We start from the raw sequence: 20329 nt of genomic DNA on the forward strand, positions 1-20329 counted from the left end.
GTACAGTTTGCATTTTTAAAAATCTGGCTGGGACAGTCAATAGATTTTATTTATCGTGTCCGATAACTTACAACTTTAACAGCCTATGAACACAGCGGAACAGCCCTGTATTAGCTGAACGCAACCTCTTCCGGAAACGTCATATTGGCGGGAAGAAGCAGCAATTTTACCCGGCTAAACATATGTTACTGTAATCGAGACTCCAGCGCAAAAATACTTACATAAAACTGACCTGCCCCTTTTGTGAAGTTAATGCTAAGATGTCTACTTCATCTGTGTCAAAGGTAATGTAATATTCTGTCGGCGTGGTGCAAGTTAACGTTATTATTCGTAGACATGACTGTCAACGTTTAGTTTCTACGTTTATTATTGTATTTAACCGACACGGTTTGTAACTTATATCCATTGATATTTCAGGGCTGTTTCGTTTTCAAGCCAAGCGCTAAGAAGAAAAAGACACTCAGTTTGGGTGAGATGTGTTGCTGTTAATGGGAAAGCGTCTTTACTAAGTTTTAAGGGGTGAGCTGTCAGATGACATGATGCAATATAAACACACCGTCGTTTCTCCACAGGGGACTATTTTACTGATGGTTGTGAAGGTGCTGAAAACAGTGAAGTACGATTCAAACTCTGTCAGGATCTGTGGGACAAAATCAAAACAGACACAGAGGTAACGCATGTATTCAACATGCCACACCACACGTTTTTGCATTATAATAGAAATTTAAATGAAAGGTTAATAAAGCTGGGGGGAGGGACACACAAAAACAGTTGTTTGCATTGATGCTTTTTCATAAATCCAAAGTATTTTTATTTTACGTCCACATTTAATTTTTGAGAGTTACTAATGAAACAGTCACGCTGTACAGGACTCATAATAATTATGATTAATAAATAAAACAGCATAAATGATATAATATCAAATAGTATTACGTAATGATACAAACAAGCTGATTTAGTTTAAAACACATTGCACTGTTTAACAGATTTTGAACAAAACCTGTTGAATTCACCGGGTGTAATAAATCAAGCATTTTATATTCAGTGAATCAATACAATAAAACTCCTTTGGTACAAGTTAGCAGTCTCTGTGTTGTTGGTTTTTTTTTTTTTGCTTATAAGGTTTTACAGGATGAACTCAACAGGAAAATCCTGGACAGCTTGCTGGACTTCACCAGAAAGTGCTCCTCCACTCGTCAACACAGCGACTGGGCATCACAGATGAGAGCCAGTGAAATTCCCACAGCAGCTTTAGTCCTTGGTATGCTGAGGATCAGACACTGGCTGACGTGCTGTCCCAACAAAAGCCAATTCAGAAAATAAAGAAAAAAAACATTTCCACTCCCTTTGTTTTCATCTGATGTGGTTTAATAAACTTGTCTACCTTGCTTTTCCTACGATGTCATCTACAGGTGTGAATGTCCCAGATCATGACATGACCTTCCAGAGTCTGTCTGAGCTGCTCCGGCAGTCGGTCACTCCTCATGTGGCCTCTGTACAGGCCAAAGAGTGTGGAGGTAAGGGACTCTGGGGACTGCATTGAATTGAGGACTGAATTAAGACTCCCAGATAGTGTACTCCCATAACAGCTTGAGCTTTCAAGTTTATATTTCTGATTGATCATTTCAGTATTGAAGCATTTGATGAAGAGGGTGCTGGAGAGGTTGATGGGTACAGTTGTGACTGTGGATGATGATGAGGAGGAGGCAGAGGAGTCAACTGAGCAGACCAGTGCTCAGCTCCACAAGAGTGTACACTGCTCCCTCAGTGCACTCTGTGATTGGTACAATACAAAAACAAAGGTGAGACCATAAGGCATGGCTAGCATACATGCTTTTACATTTTCAGCATGGTTGATAAAAAGATTTAATCACCTGAAAGTGATTTAAAAAATCATCATTCTCTATTTCAGAAATCCAGCACTGGTACTCCTGGGAAAAAGCGTAGTTCACCAGCCAAAGATGAGCCACAGCAGCCTCCTGTTGTAGTTATTTTCAAAGACTTGGAGGCTTTCAATCCAAGAGTTCTTCAAGACTTCATACTCATCTGCAGGTAACTAGGAACTCTCGAATTTAACTGTTTCCGTGTTATTTTATAATTGCAGCAGCCTACACACTTGGGAATGACAAAACTATGATAGTTTCATCATAGTTTTGTAAAGGTCTGAAACAAGTTCACTTTTGTTGCCACTTTCCTATACACCTAAACTAGTTGTATACCAAGTAGCCTTTGGAGGAAACACTGATCCATCACCTTGTTGAAAATATCAGGTCTAAATAGACAAGTAACAGTTGTGATTCAGGTTTGTCAGAAGAAACAGTGTCTCTATTATCTCTGTTCCACAGTCGGTACATTGAACACCTTCCGCTGATGTTCATCTTTGGCATCGCCACATCACCTAGCACCATCCAGCACATGCTGCCTCACTCTGTGTCCTCCCTGCTGTGTATAGAGCTCTTCCAGTCACTGTCCTGCACCCAGCACCTGGCCACAGTCATAGACAAGGTACTTTCACACTGACGCACTGTACAGTGCAAAATAAATGCATCAGAAGTTCAATAGAGGAAATTTATGTTGTTGTTGTTGTTGTGAAGGCTGTGGCACATGAGGTATCCCTGAGTGTGAGATCAAGATTTGTTGATATTGTTTAACCTTATAAAAACAAACTCTTCACTTGTGAAGATATTCTACCTTTTTACATCATGATGTGCAAAATCCACATTGTTGAGATTTGGTTGTGAAATGGTTGTGTATGAATGGTTAAGCAGCCAAATTCAAAACTCTGCAGCATGACAGAATGTGTTAAAATTAATTCTGGTTTGTATCACTGATAACCAAAGCTTATGTTTTGCAATATGTCCTCTGTTAATAAACAAGCAATAGATAAATGAATACCAAGATGACCGTATAATGTAATCCATAAGAGCCCTGTAATGAATAATTTTCCCTTTGTTAAAGGACCAGAGTGTGGGGATTTAGTGGCATCTAGTGATGAGGTTGCAGATTGCAACCAGTTGAATACCCCTCCCCTCAACACTCCCTTTCCACGTATATAGGGGAACGTATAGTGGCCTTCAGGTCATGAAAAAATACAAAAGGCCTTCTCTACAGCCAGTGTTTGGTTTGTCTGTTCTGGGCTACCGTGGAAACATGACAGCACAACATGGTGGGCTCCATGGAAGAGGACCTGCTTCCTATGCAGACATGAAGGTCTCATTTTAAGCTAAAGACGACACAAAGATTCTTAGTTTCAGGTGATTATACACTACTTATGAATATTAGATTCCACTTCTAAATCCTACACACTGGTCCTTTTTTTAAGTATGTGTCACTAAGGTATGGGTTCAACACTATGATAATTTATGAGACTGTGTATTTTTTTTTTTTTTTTATTTAGTTGCATTTTTTGTAAATAATTTTATTGGGTCCCTTCCCCAGGACAGTTGTTGTGATTATTTCATGTTGTAATTAAGCAAATTTGATACTAGACTATTTGATTTGATTTTAAATGAAAGGAAGTTAATTATGTTCCTTTTTTTTTGTCTCCTCTGTTTCCAGTTGATCCTGACACCTCGGTTCCCTTTTAAGCTCAACGGTAAAGTGATGCTGGTGCTGATCAGCATCTTCCTCTACCACGATTTCTCAGTGAGAAACTTCATCAAGGGCGTTCAGGTACAGAATAACTTCTAAATGCTTTATGTGCCATCAGTCTGCCCTCCGGTTGTCACCTTGTCTGGAGATCTAATTCAGATGTTCATGTGTGTGAGACAAAATATCTGTTCTGACTTTATGCAGCTGGCTCTGCTGGAGCACTTTCACTCCCAGCCTCTTAGCGTTTTGTGCTGTAACAAGAAGGAGGCTCTGCTCAACGTGATGCAGCTCAATCACCGCGACTTGGAGAGGATCAGACAGCTGATGTCGTTCAAGAGGTACACACACACACACAGTTTGTTTTTCACTCGTGCACTGTGCAGTTTACTGGTGTGTTTCATGGCTTGTTTTTACCTTTTCAAAAGTAAAACTAAGCCTTTAAATCTGGTGTAACTTAAGTGTTTTTTTTTTCCCCAGGTATGTAGAGAAGCAGGACGCTCAGGAACAGGTCAATTTGTTGAAGGATGACAGTCATTTAAAGGTGAATTCTTTGTTTTATCTCTACACCTGAGGCACTGGCCAATAATGAACACATATCTGAACACAGTCTAACACCTTAGTTCACTATGTCTGTTTTCAGGAGGTGTGTCAGAGGCTGATAAAGGACCTTCGCAAATATCACAAGAACTATTACCCCGTCCTGAGATGTCTTCACACTCTGACCTCGTCATTACCTCGGTACCCCCTTGGAAAACAGGCAAGAACTCACTGCTCTGCGTCTATTTGATGTAACATTTTGAACTAGATCTTAGCGCTTTTGACTGTAACCATACTTAGTTTAATTGCTGGAGTAGTACTGGTGTTTCATTTGCCTTGATGTGACACTGAAGTAATCTGTGTGCCACAGATCAGGGAGCTGCATTTAATATGCCTGGAGAAGAACGTGTGGGAGAATGAGGATTACCAGTCAGCCATGAAGCTTCTGAAGTAAGCCTTGATAATTAATCTATATGTTGACAAGTGGAAGCAATAAATAGATGCCAGTCATAAAAGAAAAAAATCAAAATCTTAGATCTGTGCCTACTGTTTTAAGACCCTCCTAGACCCATTCCCAGTGTCCACACTCATAGACTCATGGAGTTTGAGGCACATTCCTGCTAAATCCATGAGAGCTTAGGGCTGTCCCACTGTCAAATCGTCAAATGTATGAGTGCTCTCTTGCAGATGTTTTGAGCCCTTTATACACACTTTCTGTAAGTCTGCATTTCAGCAGGCTTTGCCTGAGGGAATTACCCACAACACATAGCATTGTGATGTTAAACACAGGGTTAATGGAAGCCCTGGAGCGTTAAAGACACAAACATGGAAGGAGCAACCAACGCTATGGTTACTAGAAAAAAAAATCTGTTTACATGGACACACGGCTCTCTGGTGTTTCATTGCCAGAACTGTGTAAATGTTTGTCCTTTGAAAGACGTTCAAATCAGGCAGCCTGTCTCTCAAGTGCCTTGTCTGTGAAGAAAGTAAAAAATGTAAAATAAAAAGTCACAAACTGACCCTTTTTTTCTTTTTTTTTTTTTACAAAAGCCACCCAGTCTGAAGTTAGCCACTTGCGGTGCTGCTGTACTACTCAGTTGTAAACTTCCTGTGGTTTTCCTTCCAGGATGCTGGCGAAGGATGAACTGATCACTTTGCTCCTGAGGTGTGCAGAGATTCTGCAGCCTATCAAGTCAAAGAAGATGAAGAAGGCTCTTGTCGACCTGGAGGAGCTGCTCGCCAAATTTAAGCAGTTGGACAGTAAGTAGTAAAACTGAGGTTGAACTTGGTTTATAGATACATTCTTTTCCATCATTTAATGTTCACCCCGGGTAGACTCTAGTCTTGGACAATTACTGACATTAGTGGAACAGGCAATGGAAATGTAATCCATACCTGTCCCTCTTGCAAATTCTTGTCTTTTGTCTTGGTCTTAACAGCAACAGCTGTTGAAACTGCCCCCAGTGTGGAAGAAAGTATCACTTCTCCTGTGAAAGATCTTCAGAAGAAAACAGATCTCTTCCAGCTGCAGAAGGTAAAACACTGTTTTTTAAGCAAACATGTTAACTTGGTTTCTGAAAAGATTGTACAGTTGGATACATAAATTGCATATTGTCACACATTCCAGACGCTGCTGGAGATGAACGAGTCTCGGAGAGCCAAGAGGCTGAGTCCGTTTGAGGTTCTACGAAATGAAGCCCTCGAGTTTATCGACGACGTAGTGAAGTAAAACAGATTACCTTATTTTATCAATTTAATACTATGAAATATTGTAGAAATGTTAATACAGCTAACATCATTCTCGCACCCAGGAGTCACCTGTCTCCCCCAGAGTGTCAGACCCTGAACGAAGTCTGCTACTACAGCTCGTCTGCCACTTTGAGACGCCACCTCAACGCTACACCTCGTACCTCCATTCAAGCCGCTCTCAGCAGTCCTTACTATTACCTCCAGGTACATGTGCAACTTTCTCAGCAAAAGTAGAGAGGCTTATCATGCTGAACTACAACTGGCAACAGATAACGTGTTTTGTATGTTTTTAAGAATTTTGTGATCAAGAGTGTGAATGAGCATTGAAAAATCCTAAAAATGTGTAAATACAGTGTCATTTTTTGACTTTTCCTCTCAGAATGATAGCCTAAAGACTGAGGATGGGTCGGTCTCTAATGCTGCTCCTGACATCTGCATCGCTTACAAGCTTCATCTGGAGTGCGGCAGGTTGATCAACCTCTATGACTGGTTAGAAGTAAGTTAACATGCTGGATCATTTGCTTGTAGACTTATTACATGTAACTTAACCAGGCCAACTAACTTCTGTCAGGAAAAACATATTTGTGTCGAAACCATTCTTTTTTTTTCTTTTTTTTTTTTTAAACACAAATGGCATAACCTTTCAACTTTGCCTTTGTTTTTCCTCTAGAAGAGTCTTTATTGAACATGACGATCAATGTCTTATTGATCTGTAGGTCAAATATAGGCCGAGGATGGACAGGACACTCACATGAATGTAACCGTGTTTTGTTTGTTTTCAGGCTTATGCCACTGTGGTTTCTGCAGCTGAGGGTAACAATCCTGATTCTGACAATTTCGGGAAAGTGAATGAAGTCAAACAGTATCCTTCTGCAACTTTATCTACTCACGATTCTTTCCCATCATGCTTTCTCCATGTTAATACTTAATGTTGACTTCTGTGAGTGATTTCCTGGGGTACTGTGGTTGGTAGTATCGGTGGAAGCTGCTGCTGGATTTGGAAGCAACTACAACATTTAAAGTGTTTGATGGAAATTTGAGAGAAGACAGCCACTGATGAAATTGTCACAGTACTGTATTTGCTCTACAGATTATGTTGACAAAGGTTACTTCAAACATGAGGTGATTGTGGTGCTGATCTCCTCTAAACACATGCTGTAGTTTTCACTTTTGGATGGTTTTGTCCACTCTTGTGAAACGTTCTTCCTCAGCTTGATCTCCAGTGCACGTTTCATCCAAGCTGTGTCAGAACTCGAATTTCTGGGTTTCATCAAGTCCACCAAGCAGAAGACTGACCACGTGGCTCGACTCACCTGGGGCGGCTGCTGACCAATACCCTCCTAAGACAGTCAGTCTATGGATACTGCCTCATTTCATTGTAGCGCTTATCGACTTGACTTTATATTTTGTACTGTTTCCTTCTAATAAAAAATATGTGGTAAATGTCTGATAATCACTGTGACACACATTTGTATCTGTGCATTTGGCAGAACAAATATAATTAAAATCTAAATCTGATAATGTCAAATGCTGGATGGTCCAAAAAGGGGTTTGTAGTTGTCTGATCTGATCTTATGTCAAGGAAATCTGAACTTGATATTTCCACAATGTATTATCAGTTCACTGAAGGCACAGCTTGGATAATGTATATAATGCATAGTTATCTGAAATATGTTGTGATTATGATCAGGAAAAATTTAAGTAAATGCAGTGATTAAAGCTCACAGCTCTGTAGGGGGCATCAGGTTTGGGCAAACATTCACCAAAATCCTAAGGGAAAGCTTGGTTCTGATAACACTTTATAAAAATATATTTAAGATCAAGTTAAGATTTCTTGGTGAATTTGGCTTTACTTGAGCCACAAGAGTCTCACAAATATCCTGCATGCACCAAAACAATTATGAACTCTTAAAAGATTTTTATTGGTTTTCTTTTTTCAATAAGTACATTGGTTTCAAAGTGATACCAGCAAAACAAAAGTCAAAATAAATAAAACACTGGTAGGGAGAAAAAAAAAAAAATCAAAGAAATTAGCCCACTTTATGCTCAATTTAAAAAGCAATGAACAGAGGACAAACTGCAAACATATCCTCTCTGTTCAGCTGTGTTTCTTCCACTTCCTTTTAGATTGACCAGCAAACCTTGTTTAAAACTACGCTGCTTTATCGTATTTACATGTAACAAACAGAAACGAGTGACAAAGCCTGGAATGCTGGGAATCATTACAAAAGTGAGATAACTGTAGATACATGTACAGCAGGAGGAACATAGGCCACTGGTAGAGATAGGGTCCATTAATTTACATTAGGACCTAGTTGCTTACAACAGAGTGGTAACAACTGACAACAGCTTCATATAAACCTTTGCCCAAAGACAGAAATATGGCACAGTAAGAAAAGTTTCATTTAAACTAGCTAAACTGAATCTCTTACAATGATGAGCTTTTTTTCTTTCTTCAGATATCACATGATAGCTTGCAGCAAGAGAAGGCCGTCTTGCAGAGGTTTCTGTGCCACACTCAGGAAACATCTGGAGAAGAGGGAGATGAAATAAAATACAGAAACCAGACATGTTACTTTAAACTTCAAAGGCAGAGCTCAAACTGAGATCCAAGACTTTCACGTGTAGAGTATGCCAATGAAACAGGAATGTGGAAATAATTTAAGATGAAATGAAAGAACTCACAGCTCGCGGGTTGCTCCCCGAATCGTCGCATTAACTGATCATGTGTGAACTTCACAAAGGTGTCATATTGTTCTGAAATTTACAGGAAATCAAAGTTAACACTAGAAAATATTTAGACTTCCCGTTATTGGAATGCATTTGGTCTTTTCATTTTCCCAGAGACTCATCTTTAAACCACAAGCCAGACCACTCAATCAAACTAATTATGTGTCAAAACTGGGAATGGGTCAAATCCCATTAAAAAAAAAAAAATTGTGAGGCAAAAAACAGCAAACGATGTCACCATTAAGCCATATAACGTACTGAATCGCATCACTGCATATTAGTGCTGAAACAATTGCTCACTTTAAGGAACTGGGTCTTGATTTTGATAGTTTTCATAGTTATTGAAGTTTCTCAATTCTTTAAGCAAGAAAAAGAAATATTTGCTTATTACTGCAATGAATTTGAGAGAATTTCCATATTTCATTGCTTTAGATTTTTTACAATATAACTTGAACATGTTATTATTTTTTATGCTTTTTATATACTAAATCATGCTTTTTGTATACCTACACTTGTGACTTGATCAAAAGTTATATTAACCCCTCTCTCAAGAACACCAGTAGGTGGAGGGGGCAGGAGAGGTGCTCCTTTTCTTAATACTAGTATTTTATTTACATCACCTCACTCAATTCAGCAAAACTGACTATGTGATTGGTGGTAGCTGAGTTTCTATGATGAATCTAATTAGCGCCGTTCTCCATCACGGTACAGTATCCTTTCTCCGAGCATACAAACCTGCCAATTTTGAGGTCATGGTCTCCTCATATTCCTCCCGCACCTTCTCTTCCCTTTCTTTCAGCAGGCGTTCACAGATCATTCCAACTTGTCTGAGGGTGAATAATGGCTGTTCTTTTCTAGTAGGAGAAACACCTCCAGAGGACGTTCCTGCACAAATCAAGCAAAAACCTAAGAATCGCTATATATGGGGTATTTGTGATCACCTGAATACATGCACACAGTAATTCTTACAGTTTCCTGTGCAGGCAGAGTGTTAAACAACTAACCTGGCATGCTGGAAACATTCATAGTAGACGACTGGGATGGGGACTCTGGAGAATAGCAGCACTCTGACTGTTGGTAGCCTCCATCTAGATGCTTCCTCTTTTGAATACGTTTGTACTCCTGCTTGATGCTGTTGAGGATTTGTTCTAAAAGGAAGAAAAGAAAGCAAAAAAGACAGAATGGAGCCCATCAGTAAAGATTCAAGAGCTGCCACGTTAGTGGGTCCACTGCTATACTTGATCATTGAAAAACATACTTGTTTTCTGATCTGTTACCGTGTGGCTCAACATGTTGCTAATGCCTCTCAAGTGCCTGGTCGGTCACTAAGCAGGCCAACCTCAGTAACATTACCTGCGCTAAGTCTGGACGATGACTCCCCAAATGGCGAGGGCTCCATGCTGAGATACTTCCTAGGGGATGAGGATGAGGACGATGGGGACACGGGGATGCATCTTCGTCTCTTAGGTGAAGTAGGACTCATCAGCGGATCGAAATCCATGGTCCTCTTCAGGGTGGCTCCACACGCCATGACTTTAGTTTGTTAAAGGGAGAAGGAGGAGAGGGGGTGCAAAAATACCGAAACAAGACAATAATGAGGCGATGCCTTCAGATATTTCAGCTAACTGCTAGCCACTGTTATTCTTTAACATAACTTGCTGATTACAACGTGAATTGTGCTTCTGAGATCAGTTTCTTTCGCTGATGAATACATGCTAAGCATACTGCGCAGCTGAGGCTTTAAATATTTGCTAGCAAGCTAACGTTAGCTGAGCTTGCTAGCCAATAATCAAAAAGAAAACAAAGCTAACGTTAGCTTTGGCTACCACTGGTCGGGGAGTATGCCATGGTGTACATTTGAATAAAGGTCTTTCTTACCTAACGGGGGGGAAAAGTTGGTCTGTCCAACTGCGTTCAACAACTCGTCTTGTTCTAAAAGTTGCTTCCCAAAAGTTGTAGTGACGATCAGCCAGCAGCGGGCCAACTGTCTGCTGTTAGATATCGGTGCTAGCTAACGCAACTTAGCTGCTTGTTTTTGATATGAGGTTGTCGGCTTCTCCGGTTCGTGACGTCACGTGTGAAATGCGTTGTGCAGTGCATTCTGGGTTATGTAGTGAAACAGTAAAATATGCGAAACGAAGGTTTGGCGTCGTCCTAGTTTACACCTACATCACCCAAATTTCACAGTTTGATTAACTTACAGCCTCATCATGGTATTTGATGAACTACAACTCCATTCATCAATATGACCATGACACGGTAACTGATAAAGACAATGTCTCAGTGTCTCCACAGGAGGGCAGTGTTACACAAGAACACGGTTAACAGTTCTCTCAAAAGCAGTGGCTCTCAAAATCTAATGGGTCACAAAACGATTAAAGGGATAAAAAAAGAAATAAATAACCTATATCTCAGCTACACAGAATTATGTTCTTATTTCAATGATTTTTCTCAAATGCTTTCATTGTTTAATGCCTAAAAATTATGTAAATAAACGTGGTTGAACTGCACATTACTCAGGTCTACATCCTGCTCATAACTCCTGTCCAGTAATAGGCTATATATATATATATATATATATATATATATATATATATATATAGCCTATATTTTTGCTACAAAAATATGTTCGCTTCATATTTTTTATCTTTGAAGGCTTTTTAATCCCTAATTTAAACAACATCAGAACAAAAAAATCCTCTCATTGGAACTCACGCCCACAATAAAATCATAGCCTGTGACGAGGGGTCACAAGTGGACATTGCTTAGCCTTAAAGTTTAGGAACCACAGCTGCTGTATAATATATACGCACATACATATACAAACAGTCACACACATTTTTAACCTCGAAACCTTCAGTAAATTAGCTGCAGGTGCTGATGTGCTGGCTTGTTAACGTTTCATTTTTTTTATTGAAAAAAAGATACCAAGTATGTCGACAATAATTGTGATAAAAATAGACAAATTTCATATATTTATTGAACTCATATCCTTTCTTACACACACTTTTACTGAGCACAATGGCACAATGGATGCCTCACAGGAATATGGCAGTGTAAATTCTCACAAAATGCTGTAACTGTTTTATAAGCACATGTGTAATAAGCAGCTATATAACATTCCCAAATCACGGACTAAAGTTCTCAATTGATCAAAAAGCCATTCATATTTCAAAGTATGACTCACCGTTTTGCTTTGCAAAGCACAGTAAAATAAATAAAGTCAAATTTGATAGAATTGAACAACTGCCAAACTTCACAATATCACGGTCTTCAAAAATCATCAGCAGCGGATTTAAATCACTAATGAGAGGCTTATTTTACTTACAAGCAGTGTGCTGTCATTCAAAACTGACATTTTGCATGAAAGTAGACACAGTTTCACCTTGGATTACTGCCACAATATTGCTATGTATGTATGTATGTATGTAACGTGAAAAAAACTGAAAGGACAAAAGAAAATTCAATATTTTTATACCTTAAAGCTGAAATCTGTAAAAAAACAAAAAACAAATAAATAAACAAATTTACACATTAAAAATATAGCAAATATGACAAAGCATGTTGTGTTTGTAGCGGTTGTTGAAGAAAAATGCCCTTAAGCAACTGAAGTGGTTGTTGGTAATATGACTATATCAATTACTGAATGAAATAAGATGAAATTGGCATTTTTGATCAGATTTGTGCAACCCAACAAACTATCTTTCAGTTGCAGAGTAAAGACAGAGGGGCACAATATTATGTTAATATTATAGATTTCAGCTTTAAAGCAATAAAAACTTGTCATCAGGTTGGTTTCTAAGTCATGTTTTGGCACATTTCACAGTCACAGAACAGTGCACTAAGAGGATCGGGGCTATTCTACAATATCTCTACTTCACAGTTGTACCAGAGCAGAGCAGCTCGTCTTTTAAACCGGCTCGGCACTAGAAGTCTCAGTCATTCCGGAGACGGTAACCTGGGCTACTTTTACTCGGGTGCTTCCACAGCCGGCTCCATCTTTCCCCACCCCAACTGCTGTGCCTCTCACACTCCTGCTGTTCCAGTCACTCTCAGCGCTGTTGTCCAGAGGCTGCGTCACTCCCCGGCACACGCGGCAGATGTTGAGGAAGGCCCTGCGCAGGTCCTTGCTCCTCATGGCGTAGATCACAGGGTTCACGGTGGAGTTGAGCAGGCACAACATGCTGCAAAAGGCAAACACAGTCTTGATGAAGTCGTTCACCTTCCCAAAGAGGTCATAAACCATGATGGCTAGCAGCGGACCCCAGCAGATGATGAGGGCCACCAGGATCAGGACGAGGGTTTTAGCCAGGCGGAGGTCCATCCGAGCCTGCTCGGGCCTGACCGTCTGAACTTTGGTGCCCTCTGCAGTGTAGACAATCACACTCCTCTGGGAGCTGCGGCTCAGCATGCGGACAGCGTGGTGGTGGGACTTCCAGAGGATGAATATATAGGCATAGATGATAAACAGGACCAAGATGCTGGTCATCCCAATCCAGAACATCAGGTACTTCTGATCAATTAGCGGGAAGATGTCCGAGCAGACAGAGTTGAGACGCTTGCAGTTCCAGCCCAGCAGTGGCAGCAGTGAGATGACGATGGAGATCGTCCACATCACACTGAAGGCGATGACTGCTTTAGTCTTTGTGACGATGCGTTTGTATGCCATGGGCCTGTGGATGGAGATGTAGCGGTCGATTGCAGTGAGAAACAGGCTTCCCACAGAGGCGGTGAAGGAGGCAATGACCCCGGCCAGCTTGAAGAGGAAAACATTAGGGCTGTCTTTCCTGTGGAGGACATGGAAATCCAGGAAGCTGTAGACAAAAATGATGCTCCCTATCAGATCAGCCACAGCCAGACTGCCGATGAAGTGGTAGGAGGGCCGAGATCGAAGCGTCTGCGAGTGCAGGATGACGCACAGCACCATTAGGTTCTCCAGCACCGTAAATGTACCCAGGGTGAGTGCCAAGATAGCAACTGCGAGCTGCTGACCAGGAGTCAGAATCATAAAACACTCCATGTTGTCCACAAAGTCTTCTCCACACTGTGCCGCTCCTCCACTCTCCACAGAGGTGCCATTACCCAGCAGAAAGTCTGATATGTTGGTGGGGAATATGGGAGAAAGGCCACTGTAAATGACCTCCTTGCTTCCTGGGACAAGTCCAGAGAGGGAGTTACTAATGGAGGCAGAGTGAGGCTTCTCAAAGTGGAATTTGTTCTTGATCAGGCTTGGGTCAATCGAGGGGTCGTCGTAGCTGGCGTCGTTGGAGCCAAGATACTGGACACCTGTTGTTAGCGTGCTGATTGTGGTCGCCGCTATCCTGTGCAAAGCCAACTTCATGGTTGGTTTGTGGCTGTGGAGATGCTCAGTGGAGAGGTGTGTGGTGGTGAGACAGCATTAGAGCCATACAATAGCACATCTACGAAGAGAGAGAAAAAAAGCACAAATTCTTTCCGTGAAAAATGAATAAAAATATCGCGTGCAATACATAAAAATGTAGAAATATAGTAGTACACTGAGTTTCATTTATGTTTGGTGACGATTAATATAGTGGAAAATGAATTTGTTGCTGGGAGATATTGGAGGGAATCTGTGTATCAGCCAGCTGACTCTGGAGCAGATGCATCCCAGACAATAGTGGGAAACTGAACAGTTGATGACAAACCTGTGCAGCCTCAGGGGAAATCACTGCATTAAGTATGTAGGACAGCCAGGGCTTTCTTATTAATTAAAGAAGGTCATTAAGCATTAAGCATCTCTTTCAATAATCATTGGATTAATTAGGCATCATGAGAGAAACGATGATACAGAGTGTACATATATTTCCAATGAGCCATTTACATTTTGATGTCGGTAATGATGATATTCATTAAGAAAGAGTTAGGTGAACATGACGGTTTTGGAATAAGATGTTTTACAACAATGTTGGCCAATTAACCGCTGCTAATGAAATACGTTCAAGTTTAAGAGAAGAAACCATCTTTCATGTTGTCTCTATGGACACGCTTGTGTTTGGATCAAAGCTTTAAGCACAACTGGGGCAACAATACCATTAACGAATACAAACAACAAAATTAAAACTGAAATAAAACCCATGACGAAAAAAAATTAAGTTTGTAAAGTAATTACAAACTTATTTTAAACAAACAAACAAACAAACATACCTTGATTTTCTCAACACTTGTATCGATCCATGACGCAAAAAAACCCCCCAAAAAACAATTCAACTAAACAGGGAGTAAACCAGTTACACCTCAGTCTCCAGTCAAACCAGTGTGAAATCACAGCCGCTGTTCCGATGATTATCCGCCGATCCTGTCAGTGTCAACTACAGTAGGACCGCCGGGGCGTGTGTGTGTGTGTGTGTGTGTGAGCGCAGGAGGAAGCGCATCCCTGAGCAGCGTCCATACATTTATACAGGGACACAACGGCACCTGCAGGGAAGACATGCAGCCCTTCCTCTCTCTCTCTCTCTCTCTCTCTCTCTCTCTCTCTCTCTCTCTCTTTCCCTAAGCTTTCTCCAAGCAAATGGCTGATTTAAATGTTTCATATTAAAACAGCCGACCCAGTCTTTGCGCATCAGATGCTATTCGGGCTCAGCCTCGCTGTAATGTCTGTAGTCACAGAGAAGTGGAATTGAACACACGTTAAATCAGCATTTGTGCCAGTGTTAGCCGGGCCACTTTGAGCTCCAGTGCTTTGTGGAAAAAGCTCCTGTCGGTGCCGCTGACAGACCATTTGAGTGCCAGTTGTGGTTAAAGTGTGCCTTACAGCTGGGGTGCGTGGGATCTGGACTGAGTTATTTTCAACATCCTGTTCACAAGCAATTCTTTCAAAATTTGTAAAAGTGACTCAATGTAACTGCAATAAAAGAAGGTGCAATATGTTTCTGAGCGGTTAAATGAATGTAAATTCAGATTATTTGTGTAATACATCACAGCCAAAGAACAATCCCCATGTGGACCGTGGTTTAAAGCAGCTAATTACATTTACTTGAGGACAAGTACAATTTTCTATTTTATGTTTCTTTTCAGAGGGATATATTGTACTTGCATTATATTTGTGCAACAGCTGTCATACTAATCATATGCTGAGTTTATAAATGATGGTGCACACATTTAACCAAACAACAGTATATAAAGTGGCTCATATTAGCTCCAACTTGACAAGCTATAACATTGAAATGCTGCTTGCGCGTTAATGCATAGACAATAACCCAGTTATATGTTACTTTACTTTTGATACCTAAAGCACAGTCTGTTTTTTTTTTTGTTATATTTTCATACATCTATATATACTTTAAGATTTTTGCCTGCAAACTAGTGTTTTTACATTGTAGTCTATTTTGAATTAAGTAAAATATTCGACTTCTTCCTTTGTTGCTTTTGCAATATGAATGTTATACTTCTGTCATGTTGACAATGGAATAACAAAATAATCCATACAGTGTCATTTTAGTGCAATTTTAAAGTCACCGTGCAACTAGAAGTCCATTCTGAATATCCTCCACTATTTATCTATTTATTTACTGCAGTTGGGGGTCACATGCACAGTCTATTAAGAGTCCTTTTCCTGTCCTGCGCAGCTGTGCAATTATTTCCACTATGCACTCCCAGCGGAGCTATCTCCCAAATTACATGTATCTTGTTGTGGAAAATACATGACATTTGGCGATGCAACATCATGGGAAAACAATGAAAAGCACTGCTCATGATGCCAGTGCCTCCAGTTTTGGCAGAAGAGAAGAGGCTGAGGAGTCATCCAACTAATTACTGAACACTTGTTATGCTGCGCTTGAAGCAGATTCAAGCAGCCATTGATCATTTGTGGTAGAATAGTATATCCAATATGTCCTTTTCGTGAAGATAGTTTACACAGACAGACAGACAGACGGTGCAAGTGAAACATCTTATTAATGACGAGTGATTGTGCAGTTCACCTGTAATGAATTCAGATAATGTACATGTAAAAGGGACTTCTGTTTCATGGCTCTTTGGTGTTTTCTGTTTGAACAGGACAAAGTCTTAATATGGTTTTGGCTTGAAAACTGCATCTATCATCTCTCAAAGCAGGGGGCTGAGTATTGAAATCCGCATCCATCACAATAATTATCATCATTATTTCACTGTCATCCTCACCAAAGCTCCAGTGACAGAGGGAGCGATTTCAAAGACAAAGCTGTCGGCGATGACAAAAGGCCTCAATATGACTGTAACAACAACTTGTTGAAGTTCAATATTTCTAAGTCATCTTCTGCCATGTGGGCAGAGCAGTAATGGGCGGCCGCTGCTGTTGTTTCACGTCCATCTGTCATTGATGGTGAATATTGCGAGTGATTTACAGCGATTGATTTGAGCAGGATTCATGAAAAGCACCGAAGTGCATCTGTGCAGTGCAGTTAATATTGATCCTTCTCCGTTTACAGACAGTTGGAATTTGAGTGGCTGCCTACATTATGAGAATCCATCACTTGCAGGCCACACGGGCTGTAGTCTTCAAAACAGACACGTTCAAGAAATAATTCATGTGAATTTAAGTACATTTTAATCAGGTCTTTTGGATTTATTGCACATTCAACAACTTATTGTGTGAAATCAGACAACTCGAAATATAGTGGTTACACACAGCGTGTGTTACCAGACAAGACTCTAAAGCAGGCTGTCTGTCTCTGATGTGTTTGTGTTGAGGGGTTGAAGAGTGCGGGGAGGGAGAGAAGTAAGGAGGGAGGGAGGAAGGGAGGGCGAGTGAGGAGGAAAAGATGCATAAATAGAGAAGGGGAGGAGGTTGTGGCTGAACACTGACAGCTCTTAACTGTTTCCTAATCTGCCACTTCTATATTCTGTTCCTCCCCAGCTGGAGACACTTCATATTGTGGCGCCACAGGATGAAACTGAGTTTATGTCAAATCGATTCAGCGAGGGAAGAAAAAAAGTCCAAATATAATGTTTACTAAATGTATTCTGTTTTGTTTCACGCGTTTCTTCATCTCATGCACAGAAGAGTCATGTGCATCATCACATATCATCAGTCAACAGCCGCCTGCATCCTCATTATTCACTTCATCAGCTCAGTCAGTTCAGTTCATTAATTATATGTACCTGCCTGGCTTCATTAGGCTAATCAAAGGTGTTTGTTGATCTGTTTTTCAAAGACTTTAAGATAAATTAACAGGATACAACATCAGAGAAATAAACAGGGAGAAGTGAAGTGCGAAAGTTCCCCATCATGTTTCTCTTCTATGTCAGAATTTCTGCGCAGATCTCCCTCACAGGGAACAACAGCACAGCAGAAAGTACGACGAAGCTGTGACTGTGACTGAATTTATGTGTAGATGGGAAACGGTCTCTATCAAAACACTAATAATAATATAAAAAGACAGATGATCATATTTTCACAAAGACTAAATGAATAAAATCATCAATGTAATTCAAGGCAGACCTTTTATTTAAGCAAGTTTGTGAGCTGCTACCCATGAATTTCAATTGCAGAAATCAGACAGACGAACAGCATAATGGTCAGTGGATAGAATCCCCTTCATGCACCATTTAGTCGTGTAAAGACCTTTTTTTATCTCAGCAGAACACAGTGGTGATCACAAAGACTTAGCAGGTGGTTCAGTGAATGCTCACTCGCGGAAATGCTATGCAAATGGATGCTACAGGCACAGATGAATTACTCAGGCAGCAGCGCGACGCTTCAAATCGCAGCTCAGTTGATCTGTTTCTCTCCTGGTTTTCATGAAGAAGAGCAACGCAGCGCGTATACAGTAGCAGCCCCGCAGCCCCAGAAAAGGTGGGTCACCTTCATGACTAAAGATTTCACTCGTGAAACTCCAGCCCAAGAGAAGCAAGAGTACAATCTGGAATCGCCTTTCAGTGCCACTGGCTGATTCAAAGCCAGGGAATAATTCATTTGCTCTACACTCAGCTGCAGAGCTTCACAGACTGACGAGAAGCCCAAATGGACCTGACTGCCGTGACACCAGCGGTCTCACATGGCCCTTTTCTGTCAGGAAGAAGAGGAGTTGTGAAATTGAATTTATTTTTAGCTGTTCACCTCCTCGTTCCCAATATCGATTTCCCGCTCAATATGAGTGGCTTTTTGTTTAAATCTTGCTTTTATGCGAACCCAGAGTGTTTGTTGTAGGTCAGTATCAGTTGTGGGGAAATGGTGGTTAAATGCTCCAATTTGTTCACCAGCTAGTGGCTGACTTTTGGCAGTCTGATGTTTGGTGATGATCAGGTGGGGTTTTAGAGTTGTTTTTTTTTTTTTTTCTGAAAACCATCTGAAAGTGTTGCTGTGAGAGTGGAGGGAGTGAACCAAAACAATGTTGCCGGCTGGGAAACCAAAACCATGAGCTGAAATACAGCAAAAGTGATGGTTACTGCAGTTACGTGATTATTCTCTTTGGGTTTGTCACTATGAACGTCACCTTTCACCTAAATGTGTCATATGACAAAGTATTACAATACTGTATGAATACTTTGCATATTACTCATGTCCCACCTATTAAAATGGAGAAATACAGTAATATGACATTAATGTCATATTACTGTGGGCACATTAATGCACACAGTACTTGAATAATAATAATGATAATGATAATAAATCACTCAAAATAAATAGAACAACAGAATAGATATACAGTGACTTTCCGCCACTGCTCCTTGTAAAGGTATTACAGTTTGAGCTTGATTCCTACATTGTGTTTCCATGAAAACATTTCACAGCCACCACAGTACTTATCCATTTTCATTCTGCTCACTCCATCATGTTTATTCACCCATTACCAGCAGATGCATCCAGCTAACAATGTCAGAGTGCTCTCACGTCCCAGAAGAGTTCTTTCATCACAGAGAAATTTTACGTATCAGCTTTTAGCAGTATACAAGATGAAGAGACTCGGCCACAAATGAGTTGACATCAAAGAACAAACAACTTAAAATTGGTTGAAGATTTGTTTTCATTGTGTTTCTTGGTCAGTGCAGAGAGGTGTAAGTTCATATGTTACATCTTTTAAAACATACTTTTACTGCTTTCAGTGTAGTGAGTGGAATTTAAATGCTACAGAGTCCTCGAATAAAGGGGGCTTGTCACAAAAAGGGTGGAAAATATAGATTTGCACTGGTGTGTTTGCTTGCATACTGCGGGAAAATAAAAGAAGGACTCAAGTCTGAAACACACCACTTGTCCAAATGCATTTGTGGTGAGCAGTAAAGAGCAGTTTGACTTAATTGGTCTTACTTGATGGATGATAGCAAATGTTTTGCCATAAGCTGCACGTGAAGCATTAGCATTGACTATTGGTCAGATGTGGCTTGTGTGTGAAGTCATCAGCGTTAAGAGAACAAACCCAAAGCTGATTCATGAAAGAAAAAAAGAAAAAAACTCCATCTGACACTGATAAAAGTTTCTCTTCTCTCTTGGTAGCGTTTGTCGTTTCATGTTTCTATCCAAGTCTTCCCACTTTTAAATTAAATCATTCAATTATGTGTAAACCCTTTAATCCAATAATCTATGAATATTTCACCTAAGCACAGTCCTCTGGGCAATACAGCGAGTCACGGGAGGTTGAATAAGGTTTGAGGGTCAAGGTATCACATATACTGTGTGCCAAGACCTTCTTAATAAAAGGTTAGGGTCAAAGATGAACATCAGTGGCAGGTGACATTTCTACTCTCACTGCTTTGTTAAATGACATTTTAACTGCTGTGATGCTTG

At 40.4% G+C, this 20329-nt stretch overlaps 3 protein-coding genes across 3 annotated transcripts; 1 reads left to right on the plus strand and 2 right to left on the minus strand.

The window, feature by feature from the left end:
- Positions 1-125: 125 nt before the first annotated feature.
- Positions 126-7330, plus strand: orc3 (origin recognition complex, subunit 3). Its single transcript, XM_071497943.1, has 20 exons — positions 126-284; positions 418-469; positions 573-670; positions 1123-1261; positions 1413-1517; positions 1630-1802; positions 1913-2052; positions 2346-2505; positions 3559-3672; positions 3796-3929; positions 4069-4132; positions 4232-4348; positions 4499-4578; positions 5255-5388; positions 5568-5662; positions 5756-5853; positions 5940-6081; positions 6257-6373; positions 6660-6739; positions 7101-7330. The coding sequence occupies exons 1-20, from the start codon at positions 261-263 to the stop codon at positions 7204-7206; spliced, it is 2172 nt and encodes a 723-aa protein (XP_071354044.1). The 5' UTR covers positions 126-260; the 3' UTR covers positions 7207-7330.
- Positions 7331-7775: 445 nt separating this feature from the next.
- On the minus strand, positions 7776-10649 carry LOC139632763 (akirin-2-like). Its single transcript, XM_071497944.1, has 6 exons — positions 10486-10649; positions 9961-10140; positions 9612-9755; positions 9343-9492; positions 8563-8634; positions 7776-8406 (listed from the first exon to the last, which is right to left on the minus strand). The coding sequence occupies exons 2-6, from the start codon at positions 10136-10138 to the stop codon at positions 8396-8398; spliced, it is 555 nt and encodes a 184-aa protein (XP_071354045.1). The 5' UTR covers positions 10139-10140; positions 10486-10649; the 3' UTR covers positions 7776-8395.
- A 904-nt stretch (positions 10650-11553) lies between these two features.
- Positions 11554-15473, minus strand: LOC139633295 (cannabinoid receptor type 1B-like). The gene is made up of 2 exons (XM_071498879.1): positions 14773-15473; positions 11554-14027 (listed from the first exon to the last, which is right to left on the minus strand). The coding sequence occupies exon 2, from the start codon at positions 13946-13948 to the stop codon at positions 12518-12520; it is 1431 nt and encodes a 476-aa protein (XP_071354980.1). The 5' UTR covers positions 13949-14027; positions 14773-15473; the 3' UTR covers positions 11554-12517.
- Between the last annotated feature and the right edge of the window lie 4856 nt (positions 15474-20329).

This window comes from Trachinotus anak, unplaced genomic scaffold (genome assembly GCF_046630095.1).
Source record: "Trachinotus anak isolate AG129_WGS33_773 ecotype Australia unplaced genomic scaffold, CSIRO_AGI_Tana_v1 ptg000015l, whole genome shotgun sequence".
In the NCBI taxonomy this organism is placed as follows: domain Eukaryota; kingdom Metazoa; phylum Chordata; class Actinopteri; order Carangiformes; family Carangidae; genus Trachinotus; species Trachinotus anak.

Excerpts from the sequence above, each read along its gene's own strand:
- orc3 (XM_071497943.1), top strand. The coding sequence starts at position 261 with ATGTCTACTTCATCTGTGTCAAAG. Across the intron at positions 2,053-2,345 it reads GACTTCATACTCATCTGCAG|TCGGTACATTGAACACCTTC; the intron begins GTAACTAGGAAC and ends TCTGTTCCACAG. Across the intron at positions 4,579-5,254 it reads TCAGCCATGAAGCTTCTGAA|GATGCTGGCGAAGGATGAAC; the intron begins GTAAGCCTTGAT and ends TTTTCCTTCCAG.
- LOC139632763 (XM_071497944.1), bottom strand. The coding sequence starts at position 10,138 with ATGGCGTGTGGAGCCACCCTGAAGAGGACCATGGATTTCGATCCGCTG. Across the intron at positions 9,756-9,960 it reads ATCGTCCAGACTTAGCGCAG|AACAAATCCTCAACAGCATC; the intron begins GTAATGTTACTG and ends TCTTCCTTTTAG. Across the intron at positions 8,635-9,342 it reads CATGACCTCAAAATTGGCAG|AACAATATGACACCTTTGTG; the intron begins GTTTGTATGCTC and ends TGTAAATTTCAG.
- LOC139633295 (XM_071498879.1), bottom strand. The coding sequence starts at position 13,948 with ATGAAGTTGGCTTTGCACAGGATAGCGGCGACCACAATCAGCACGCTA.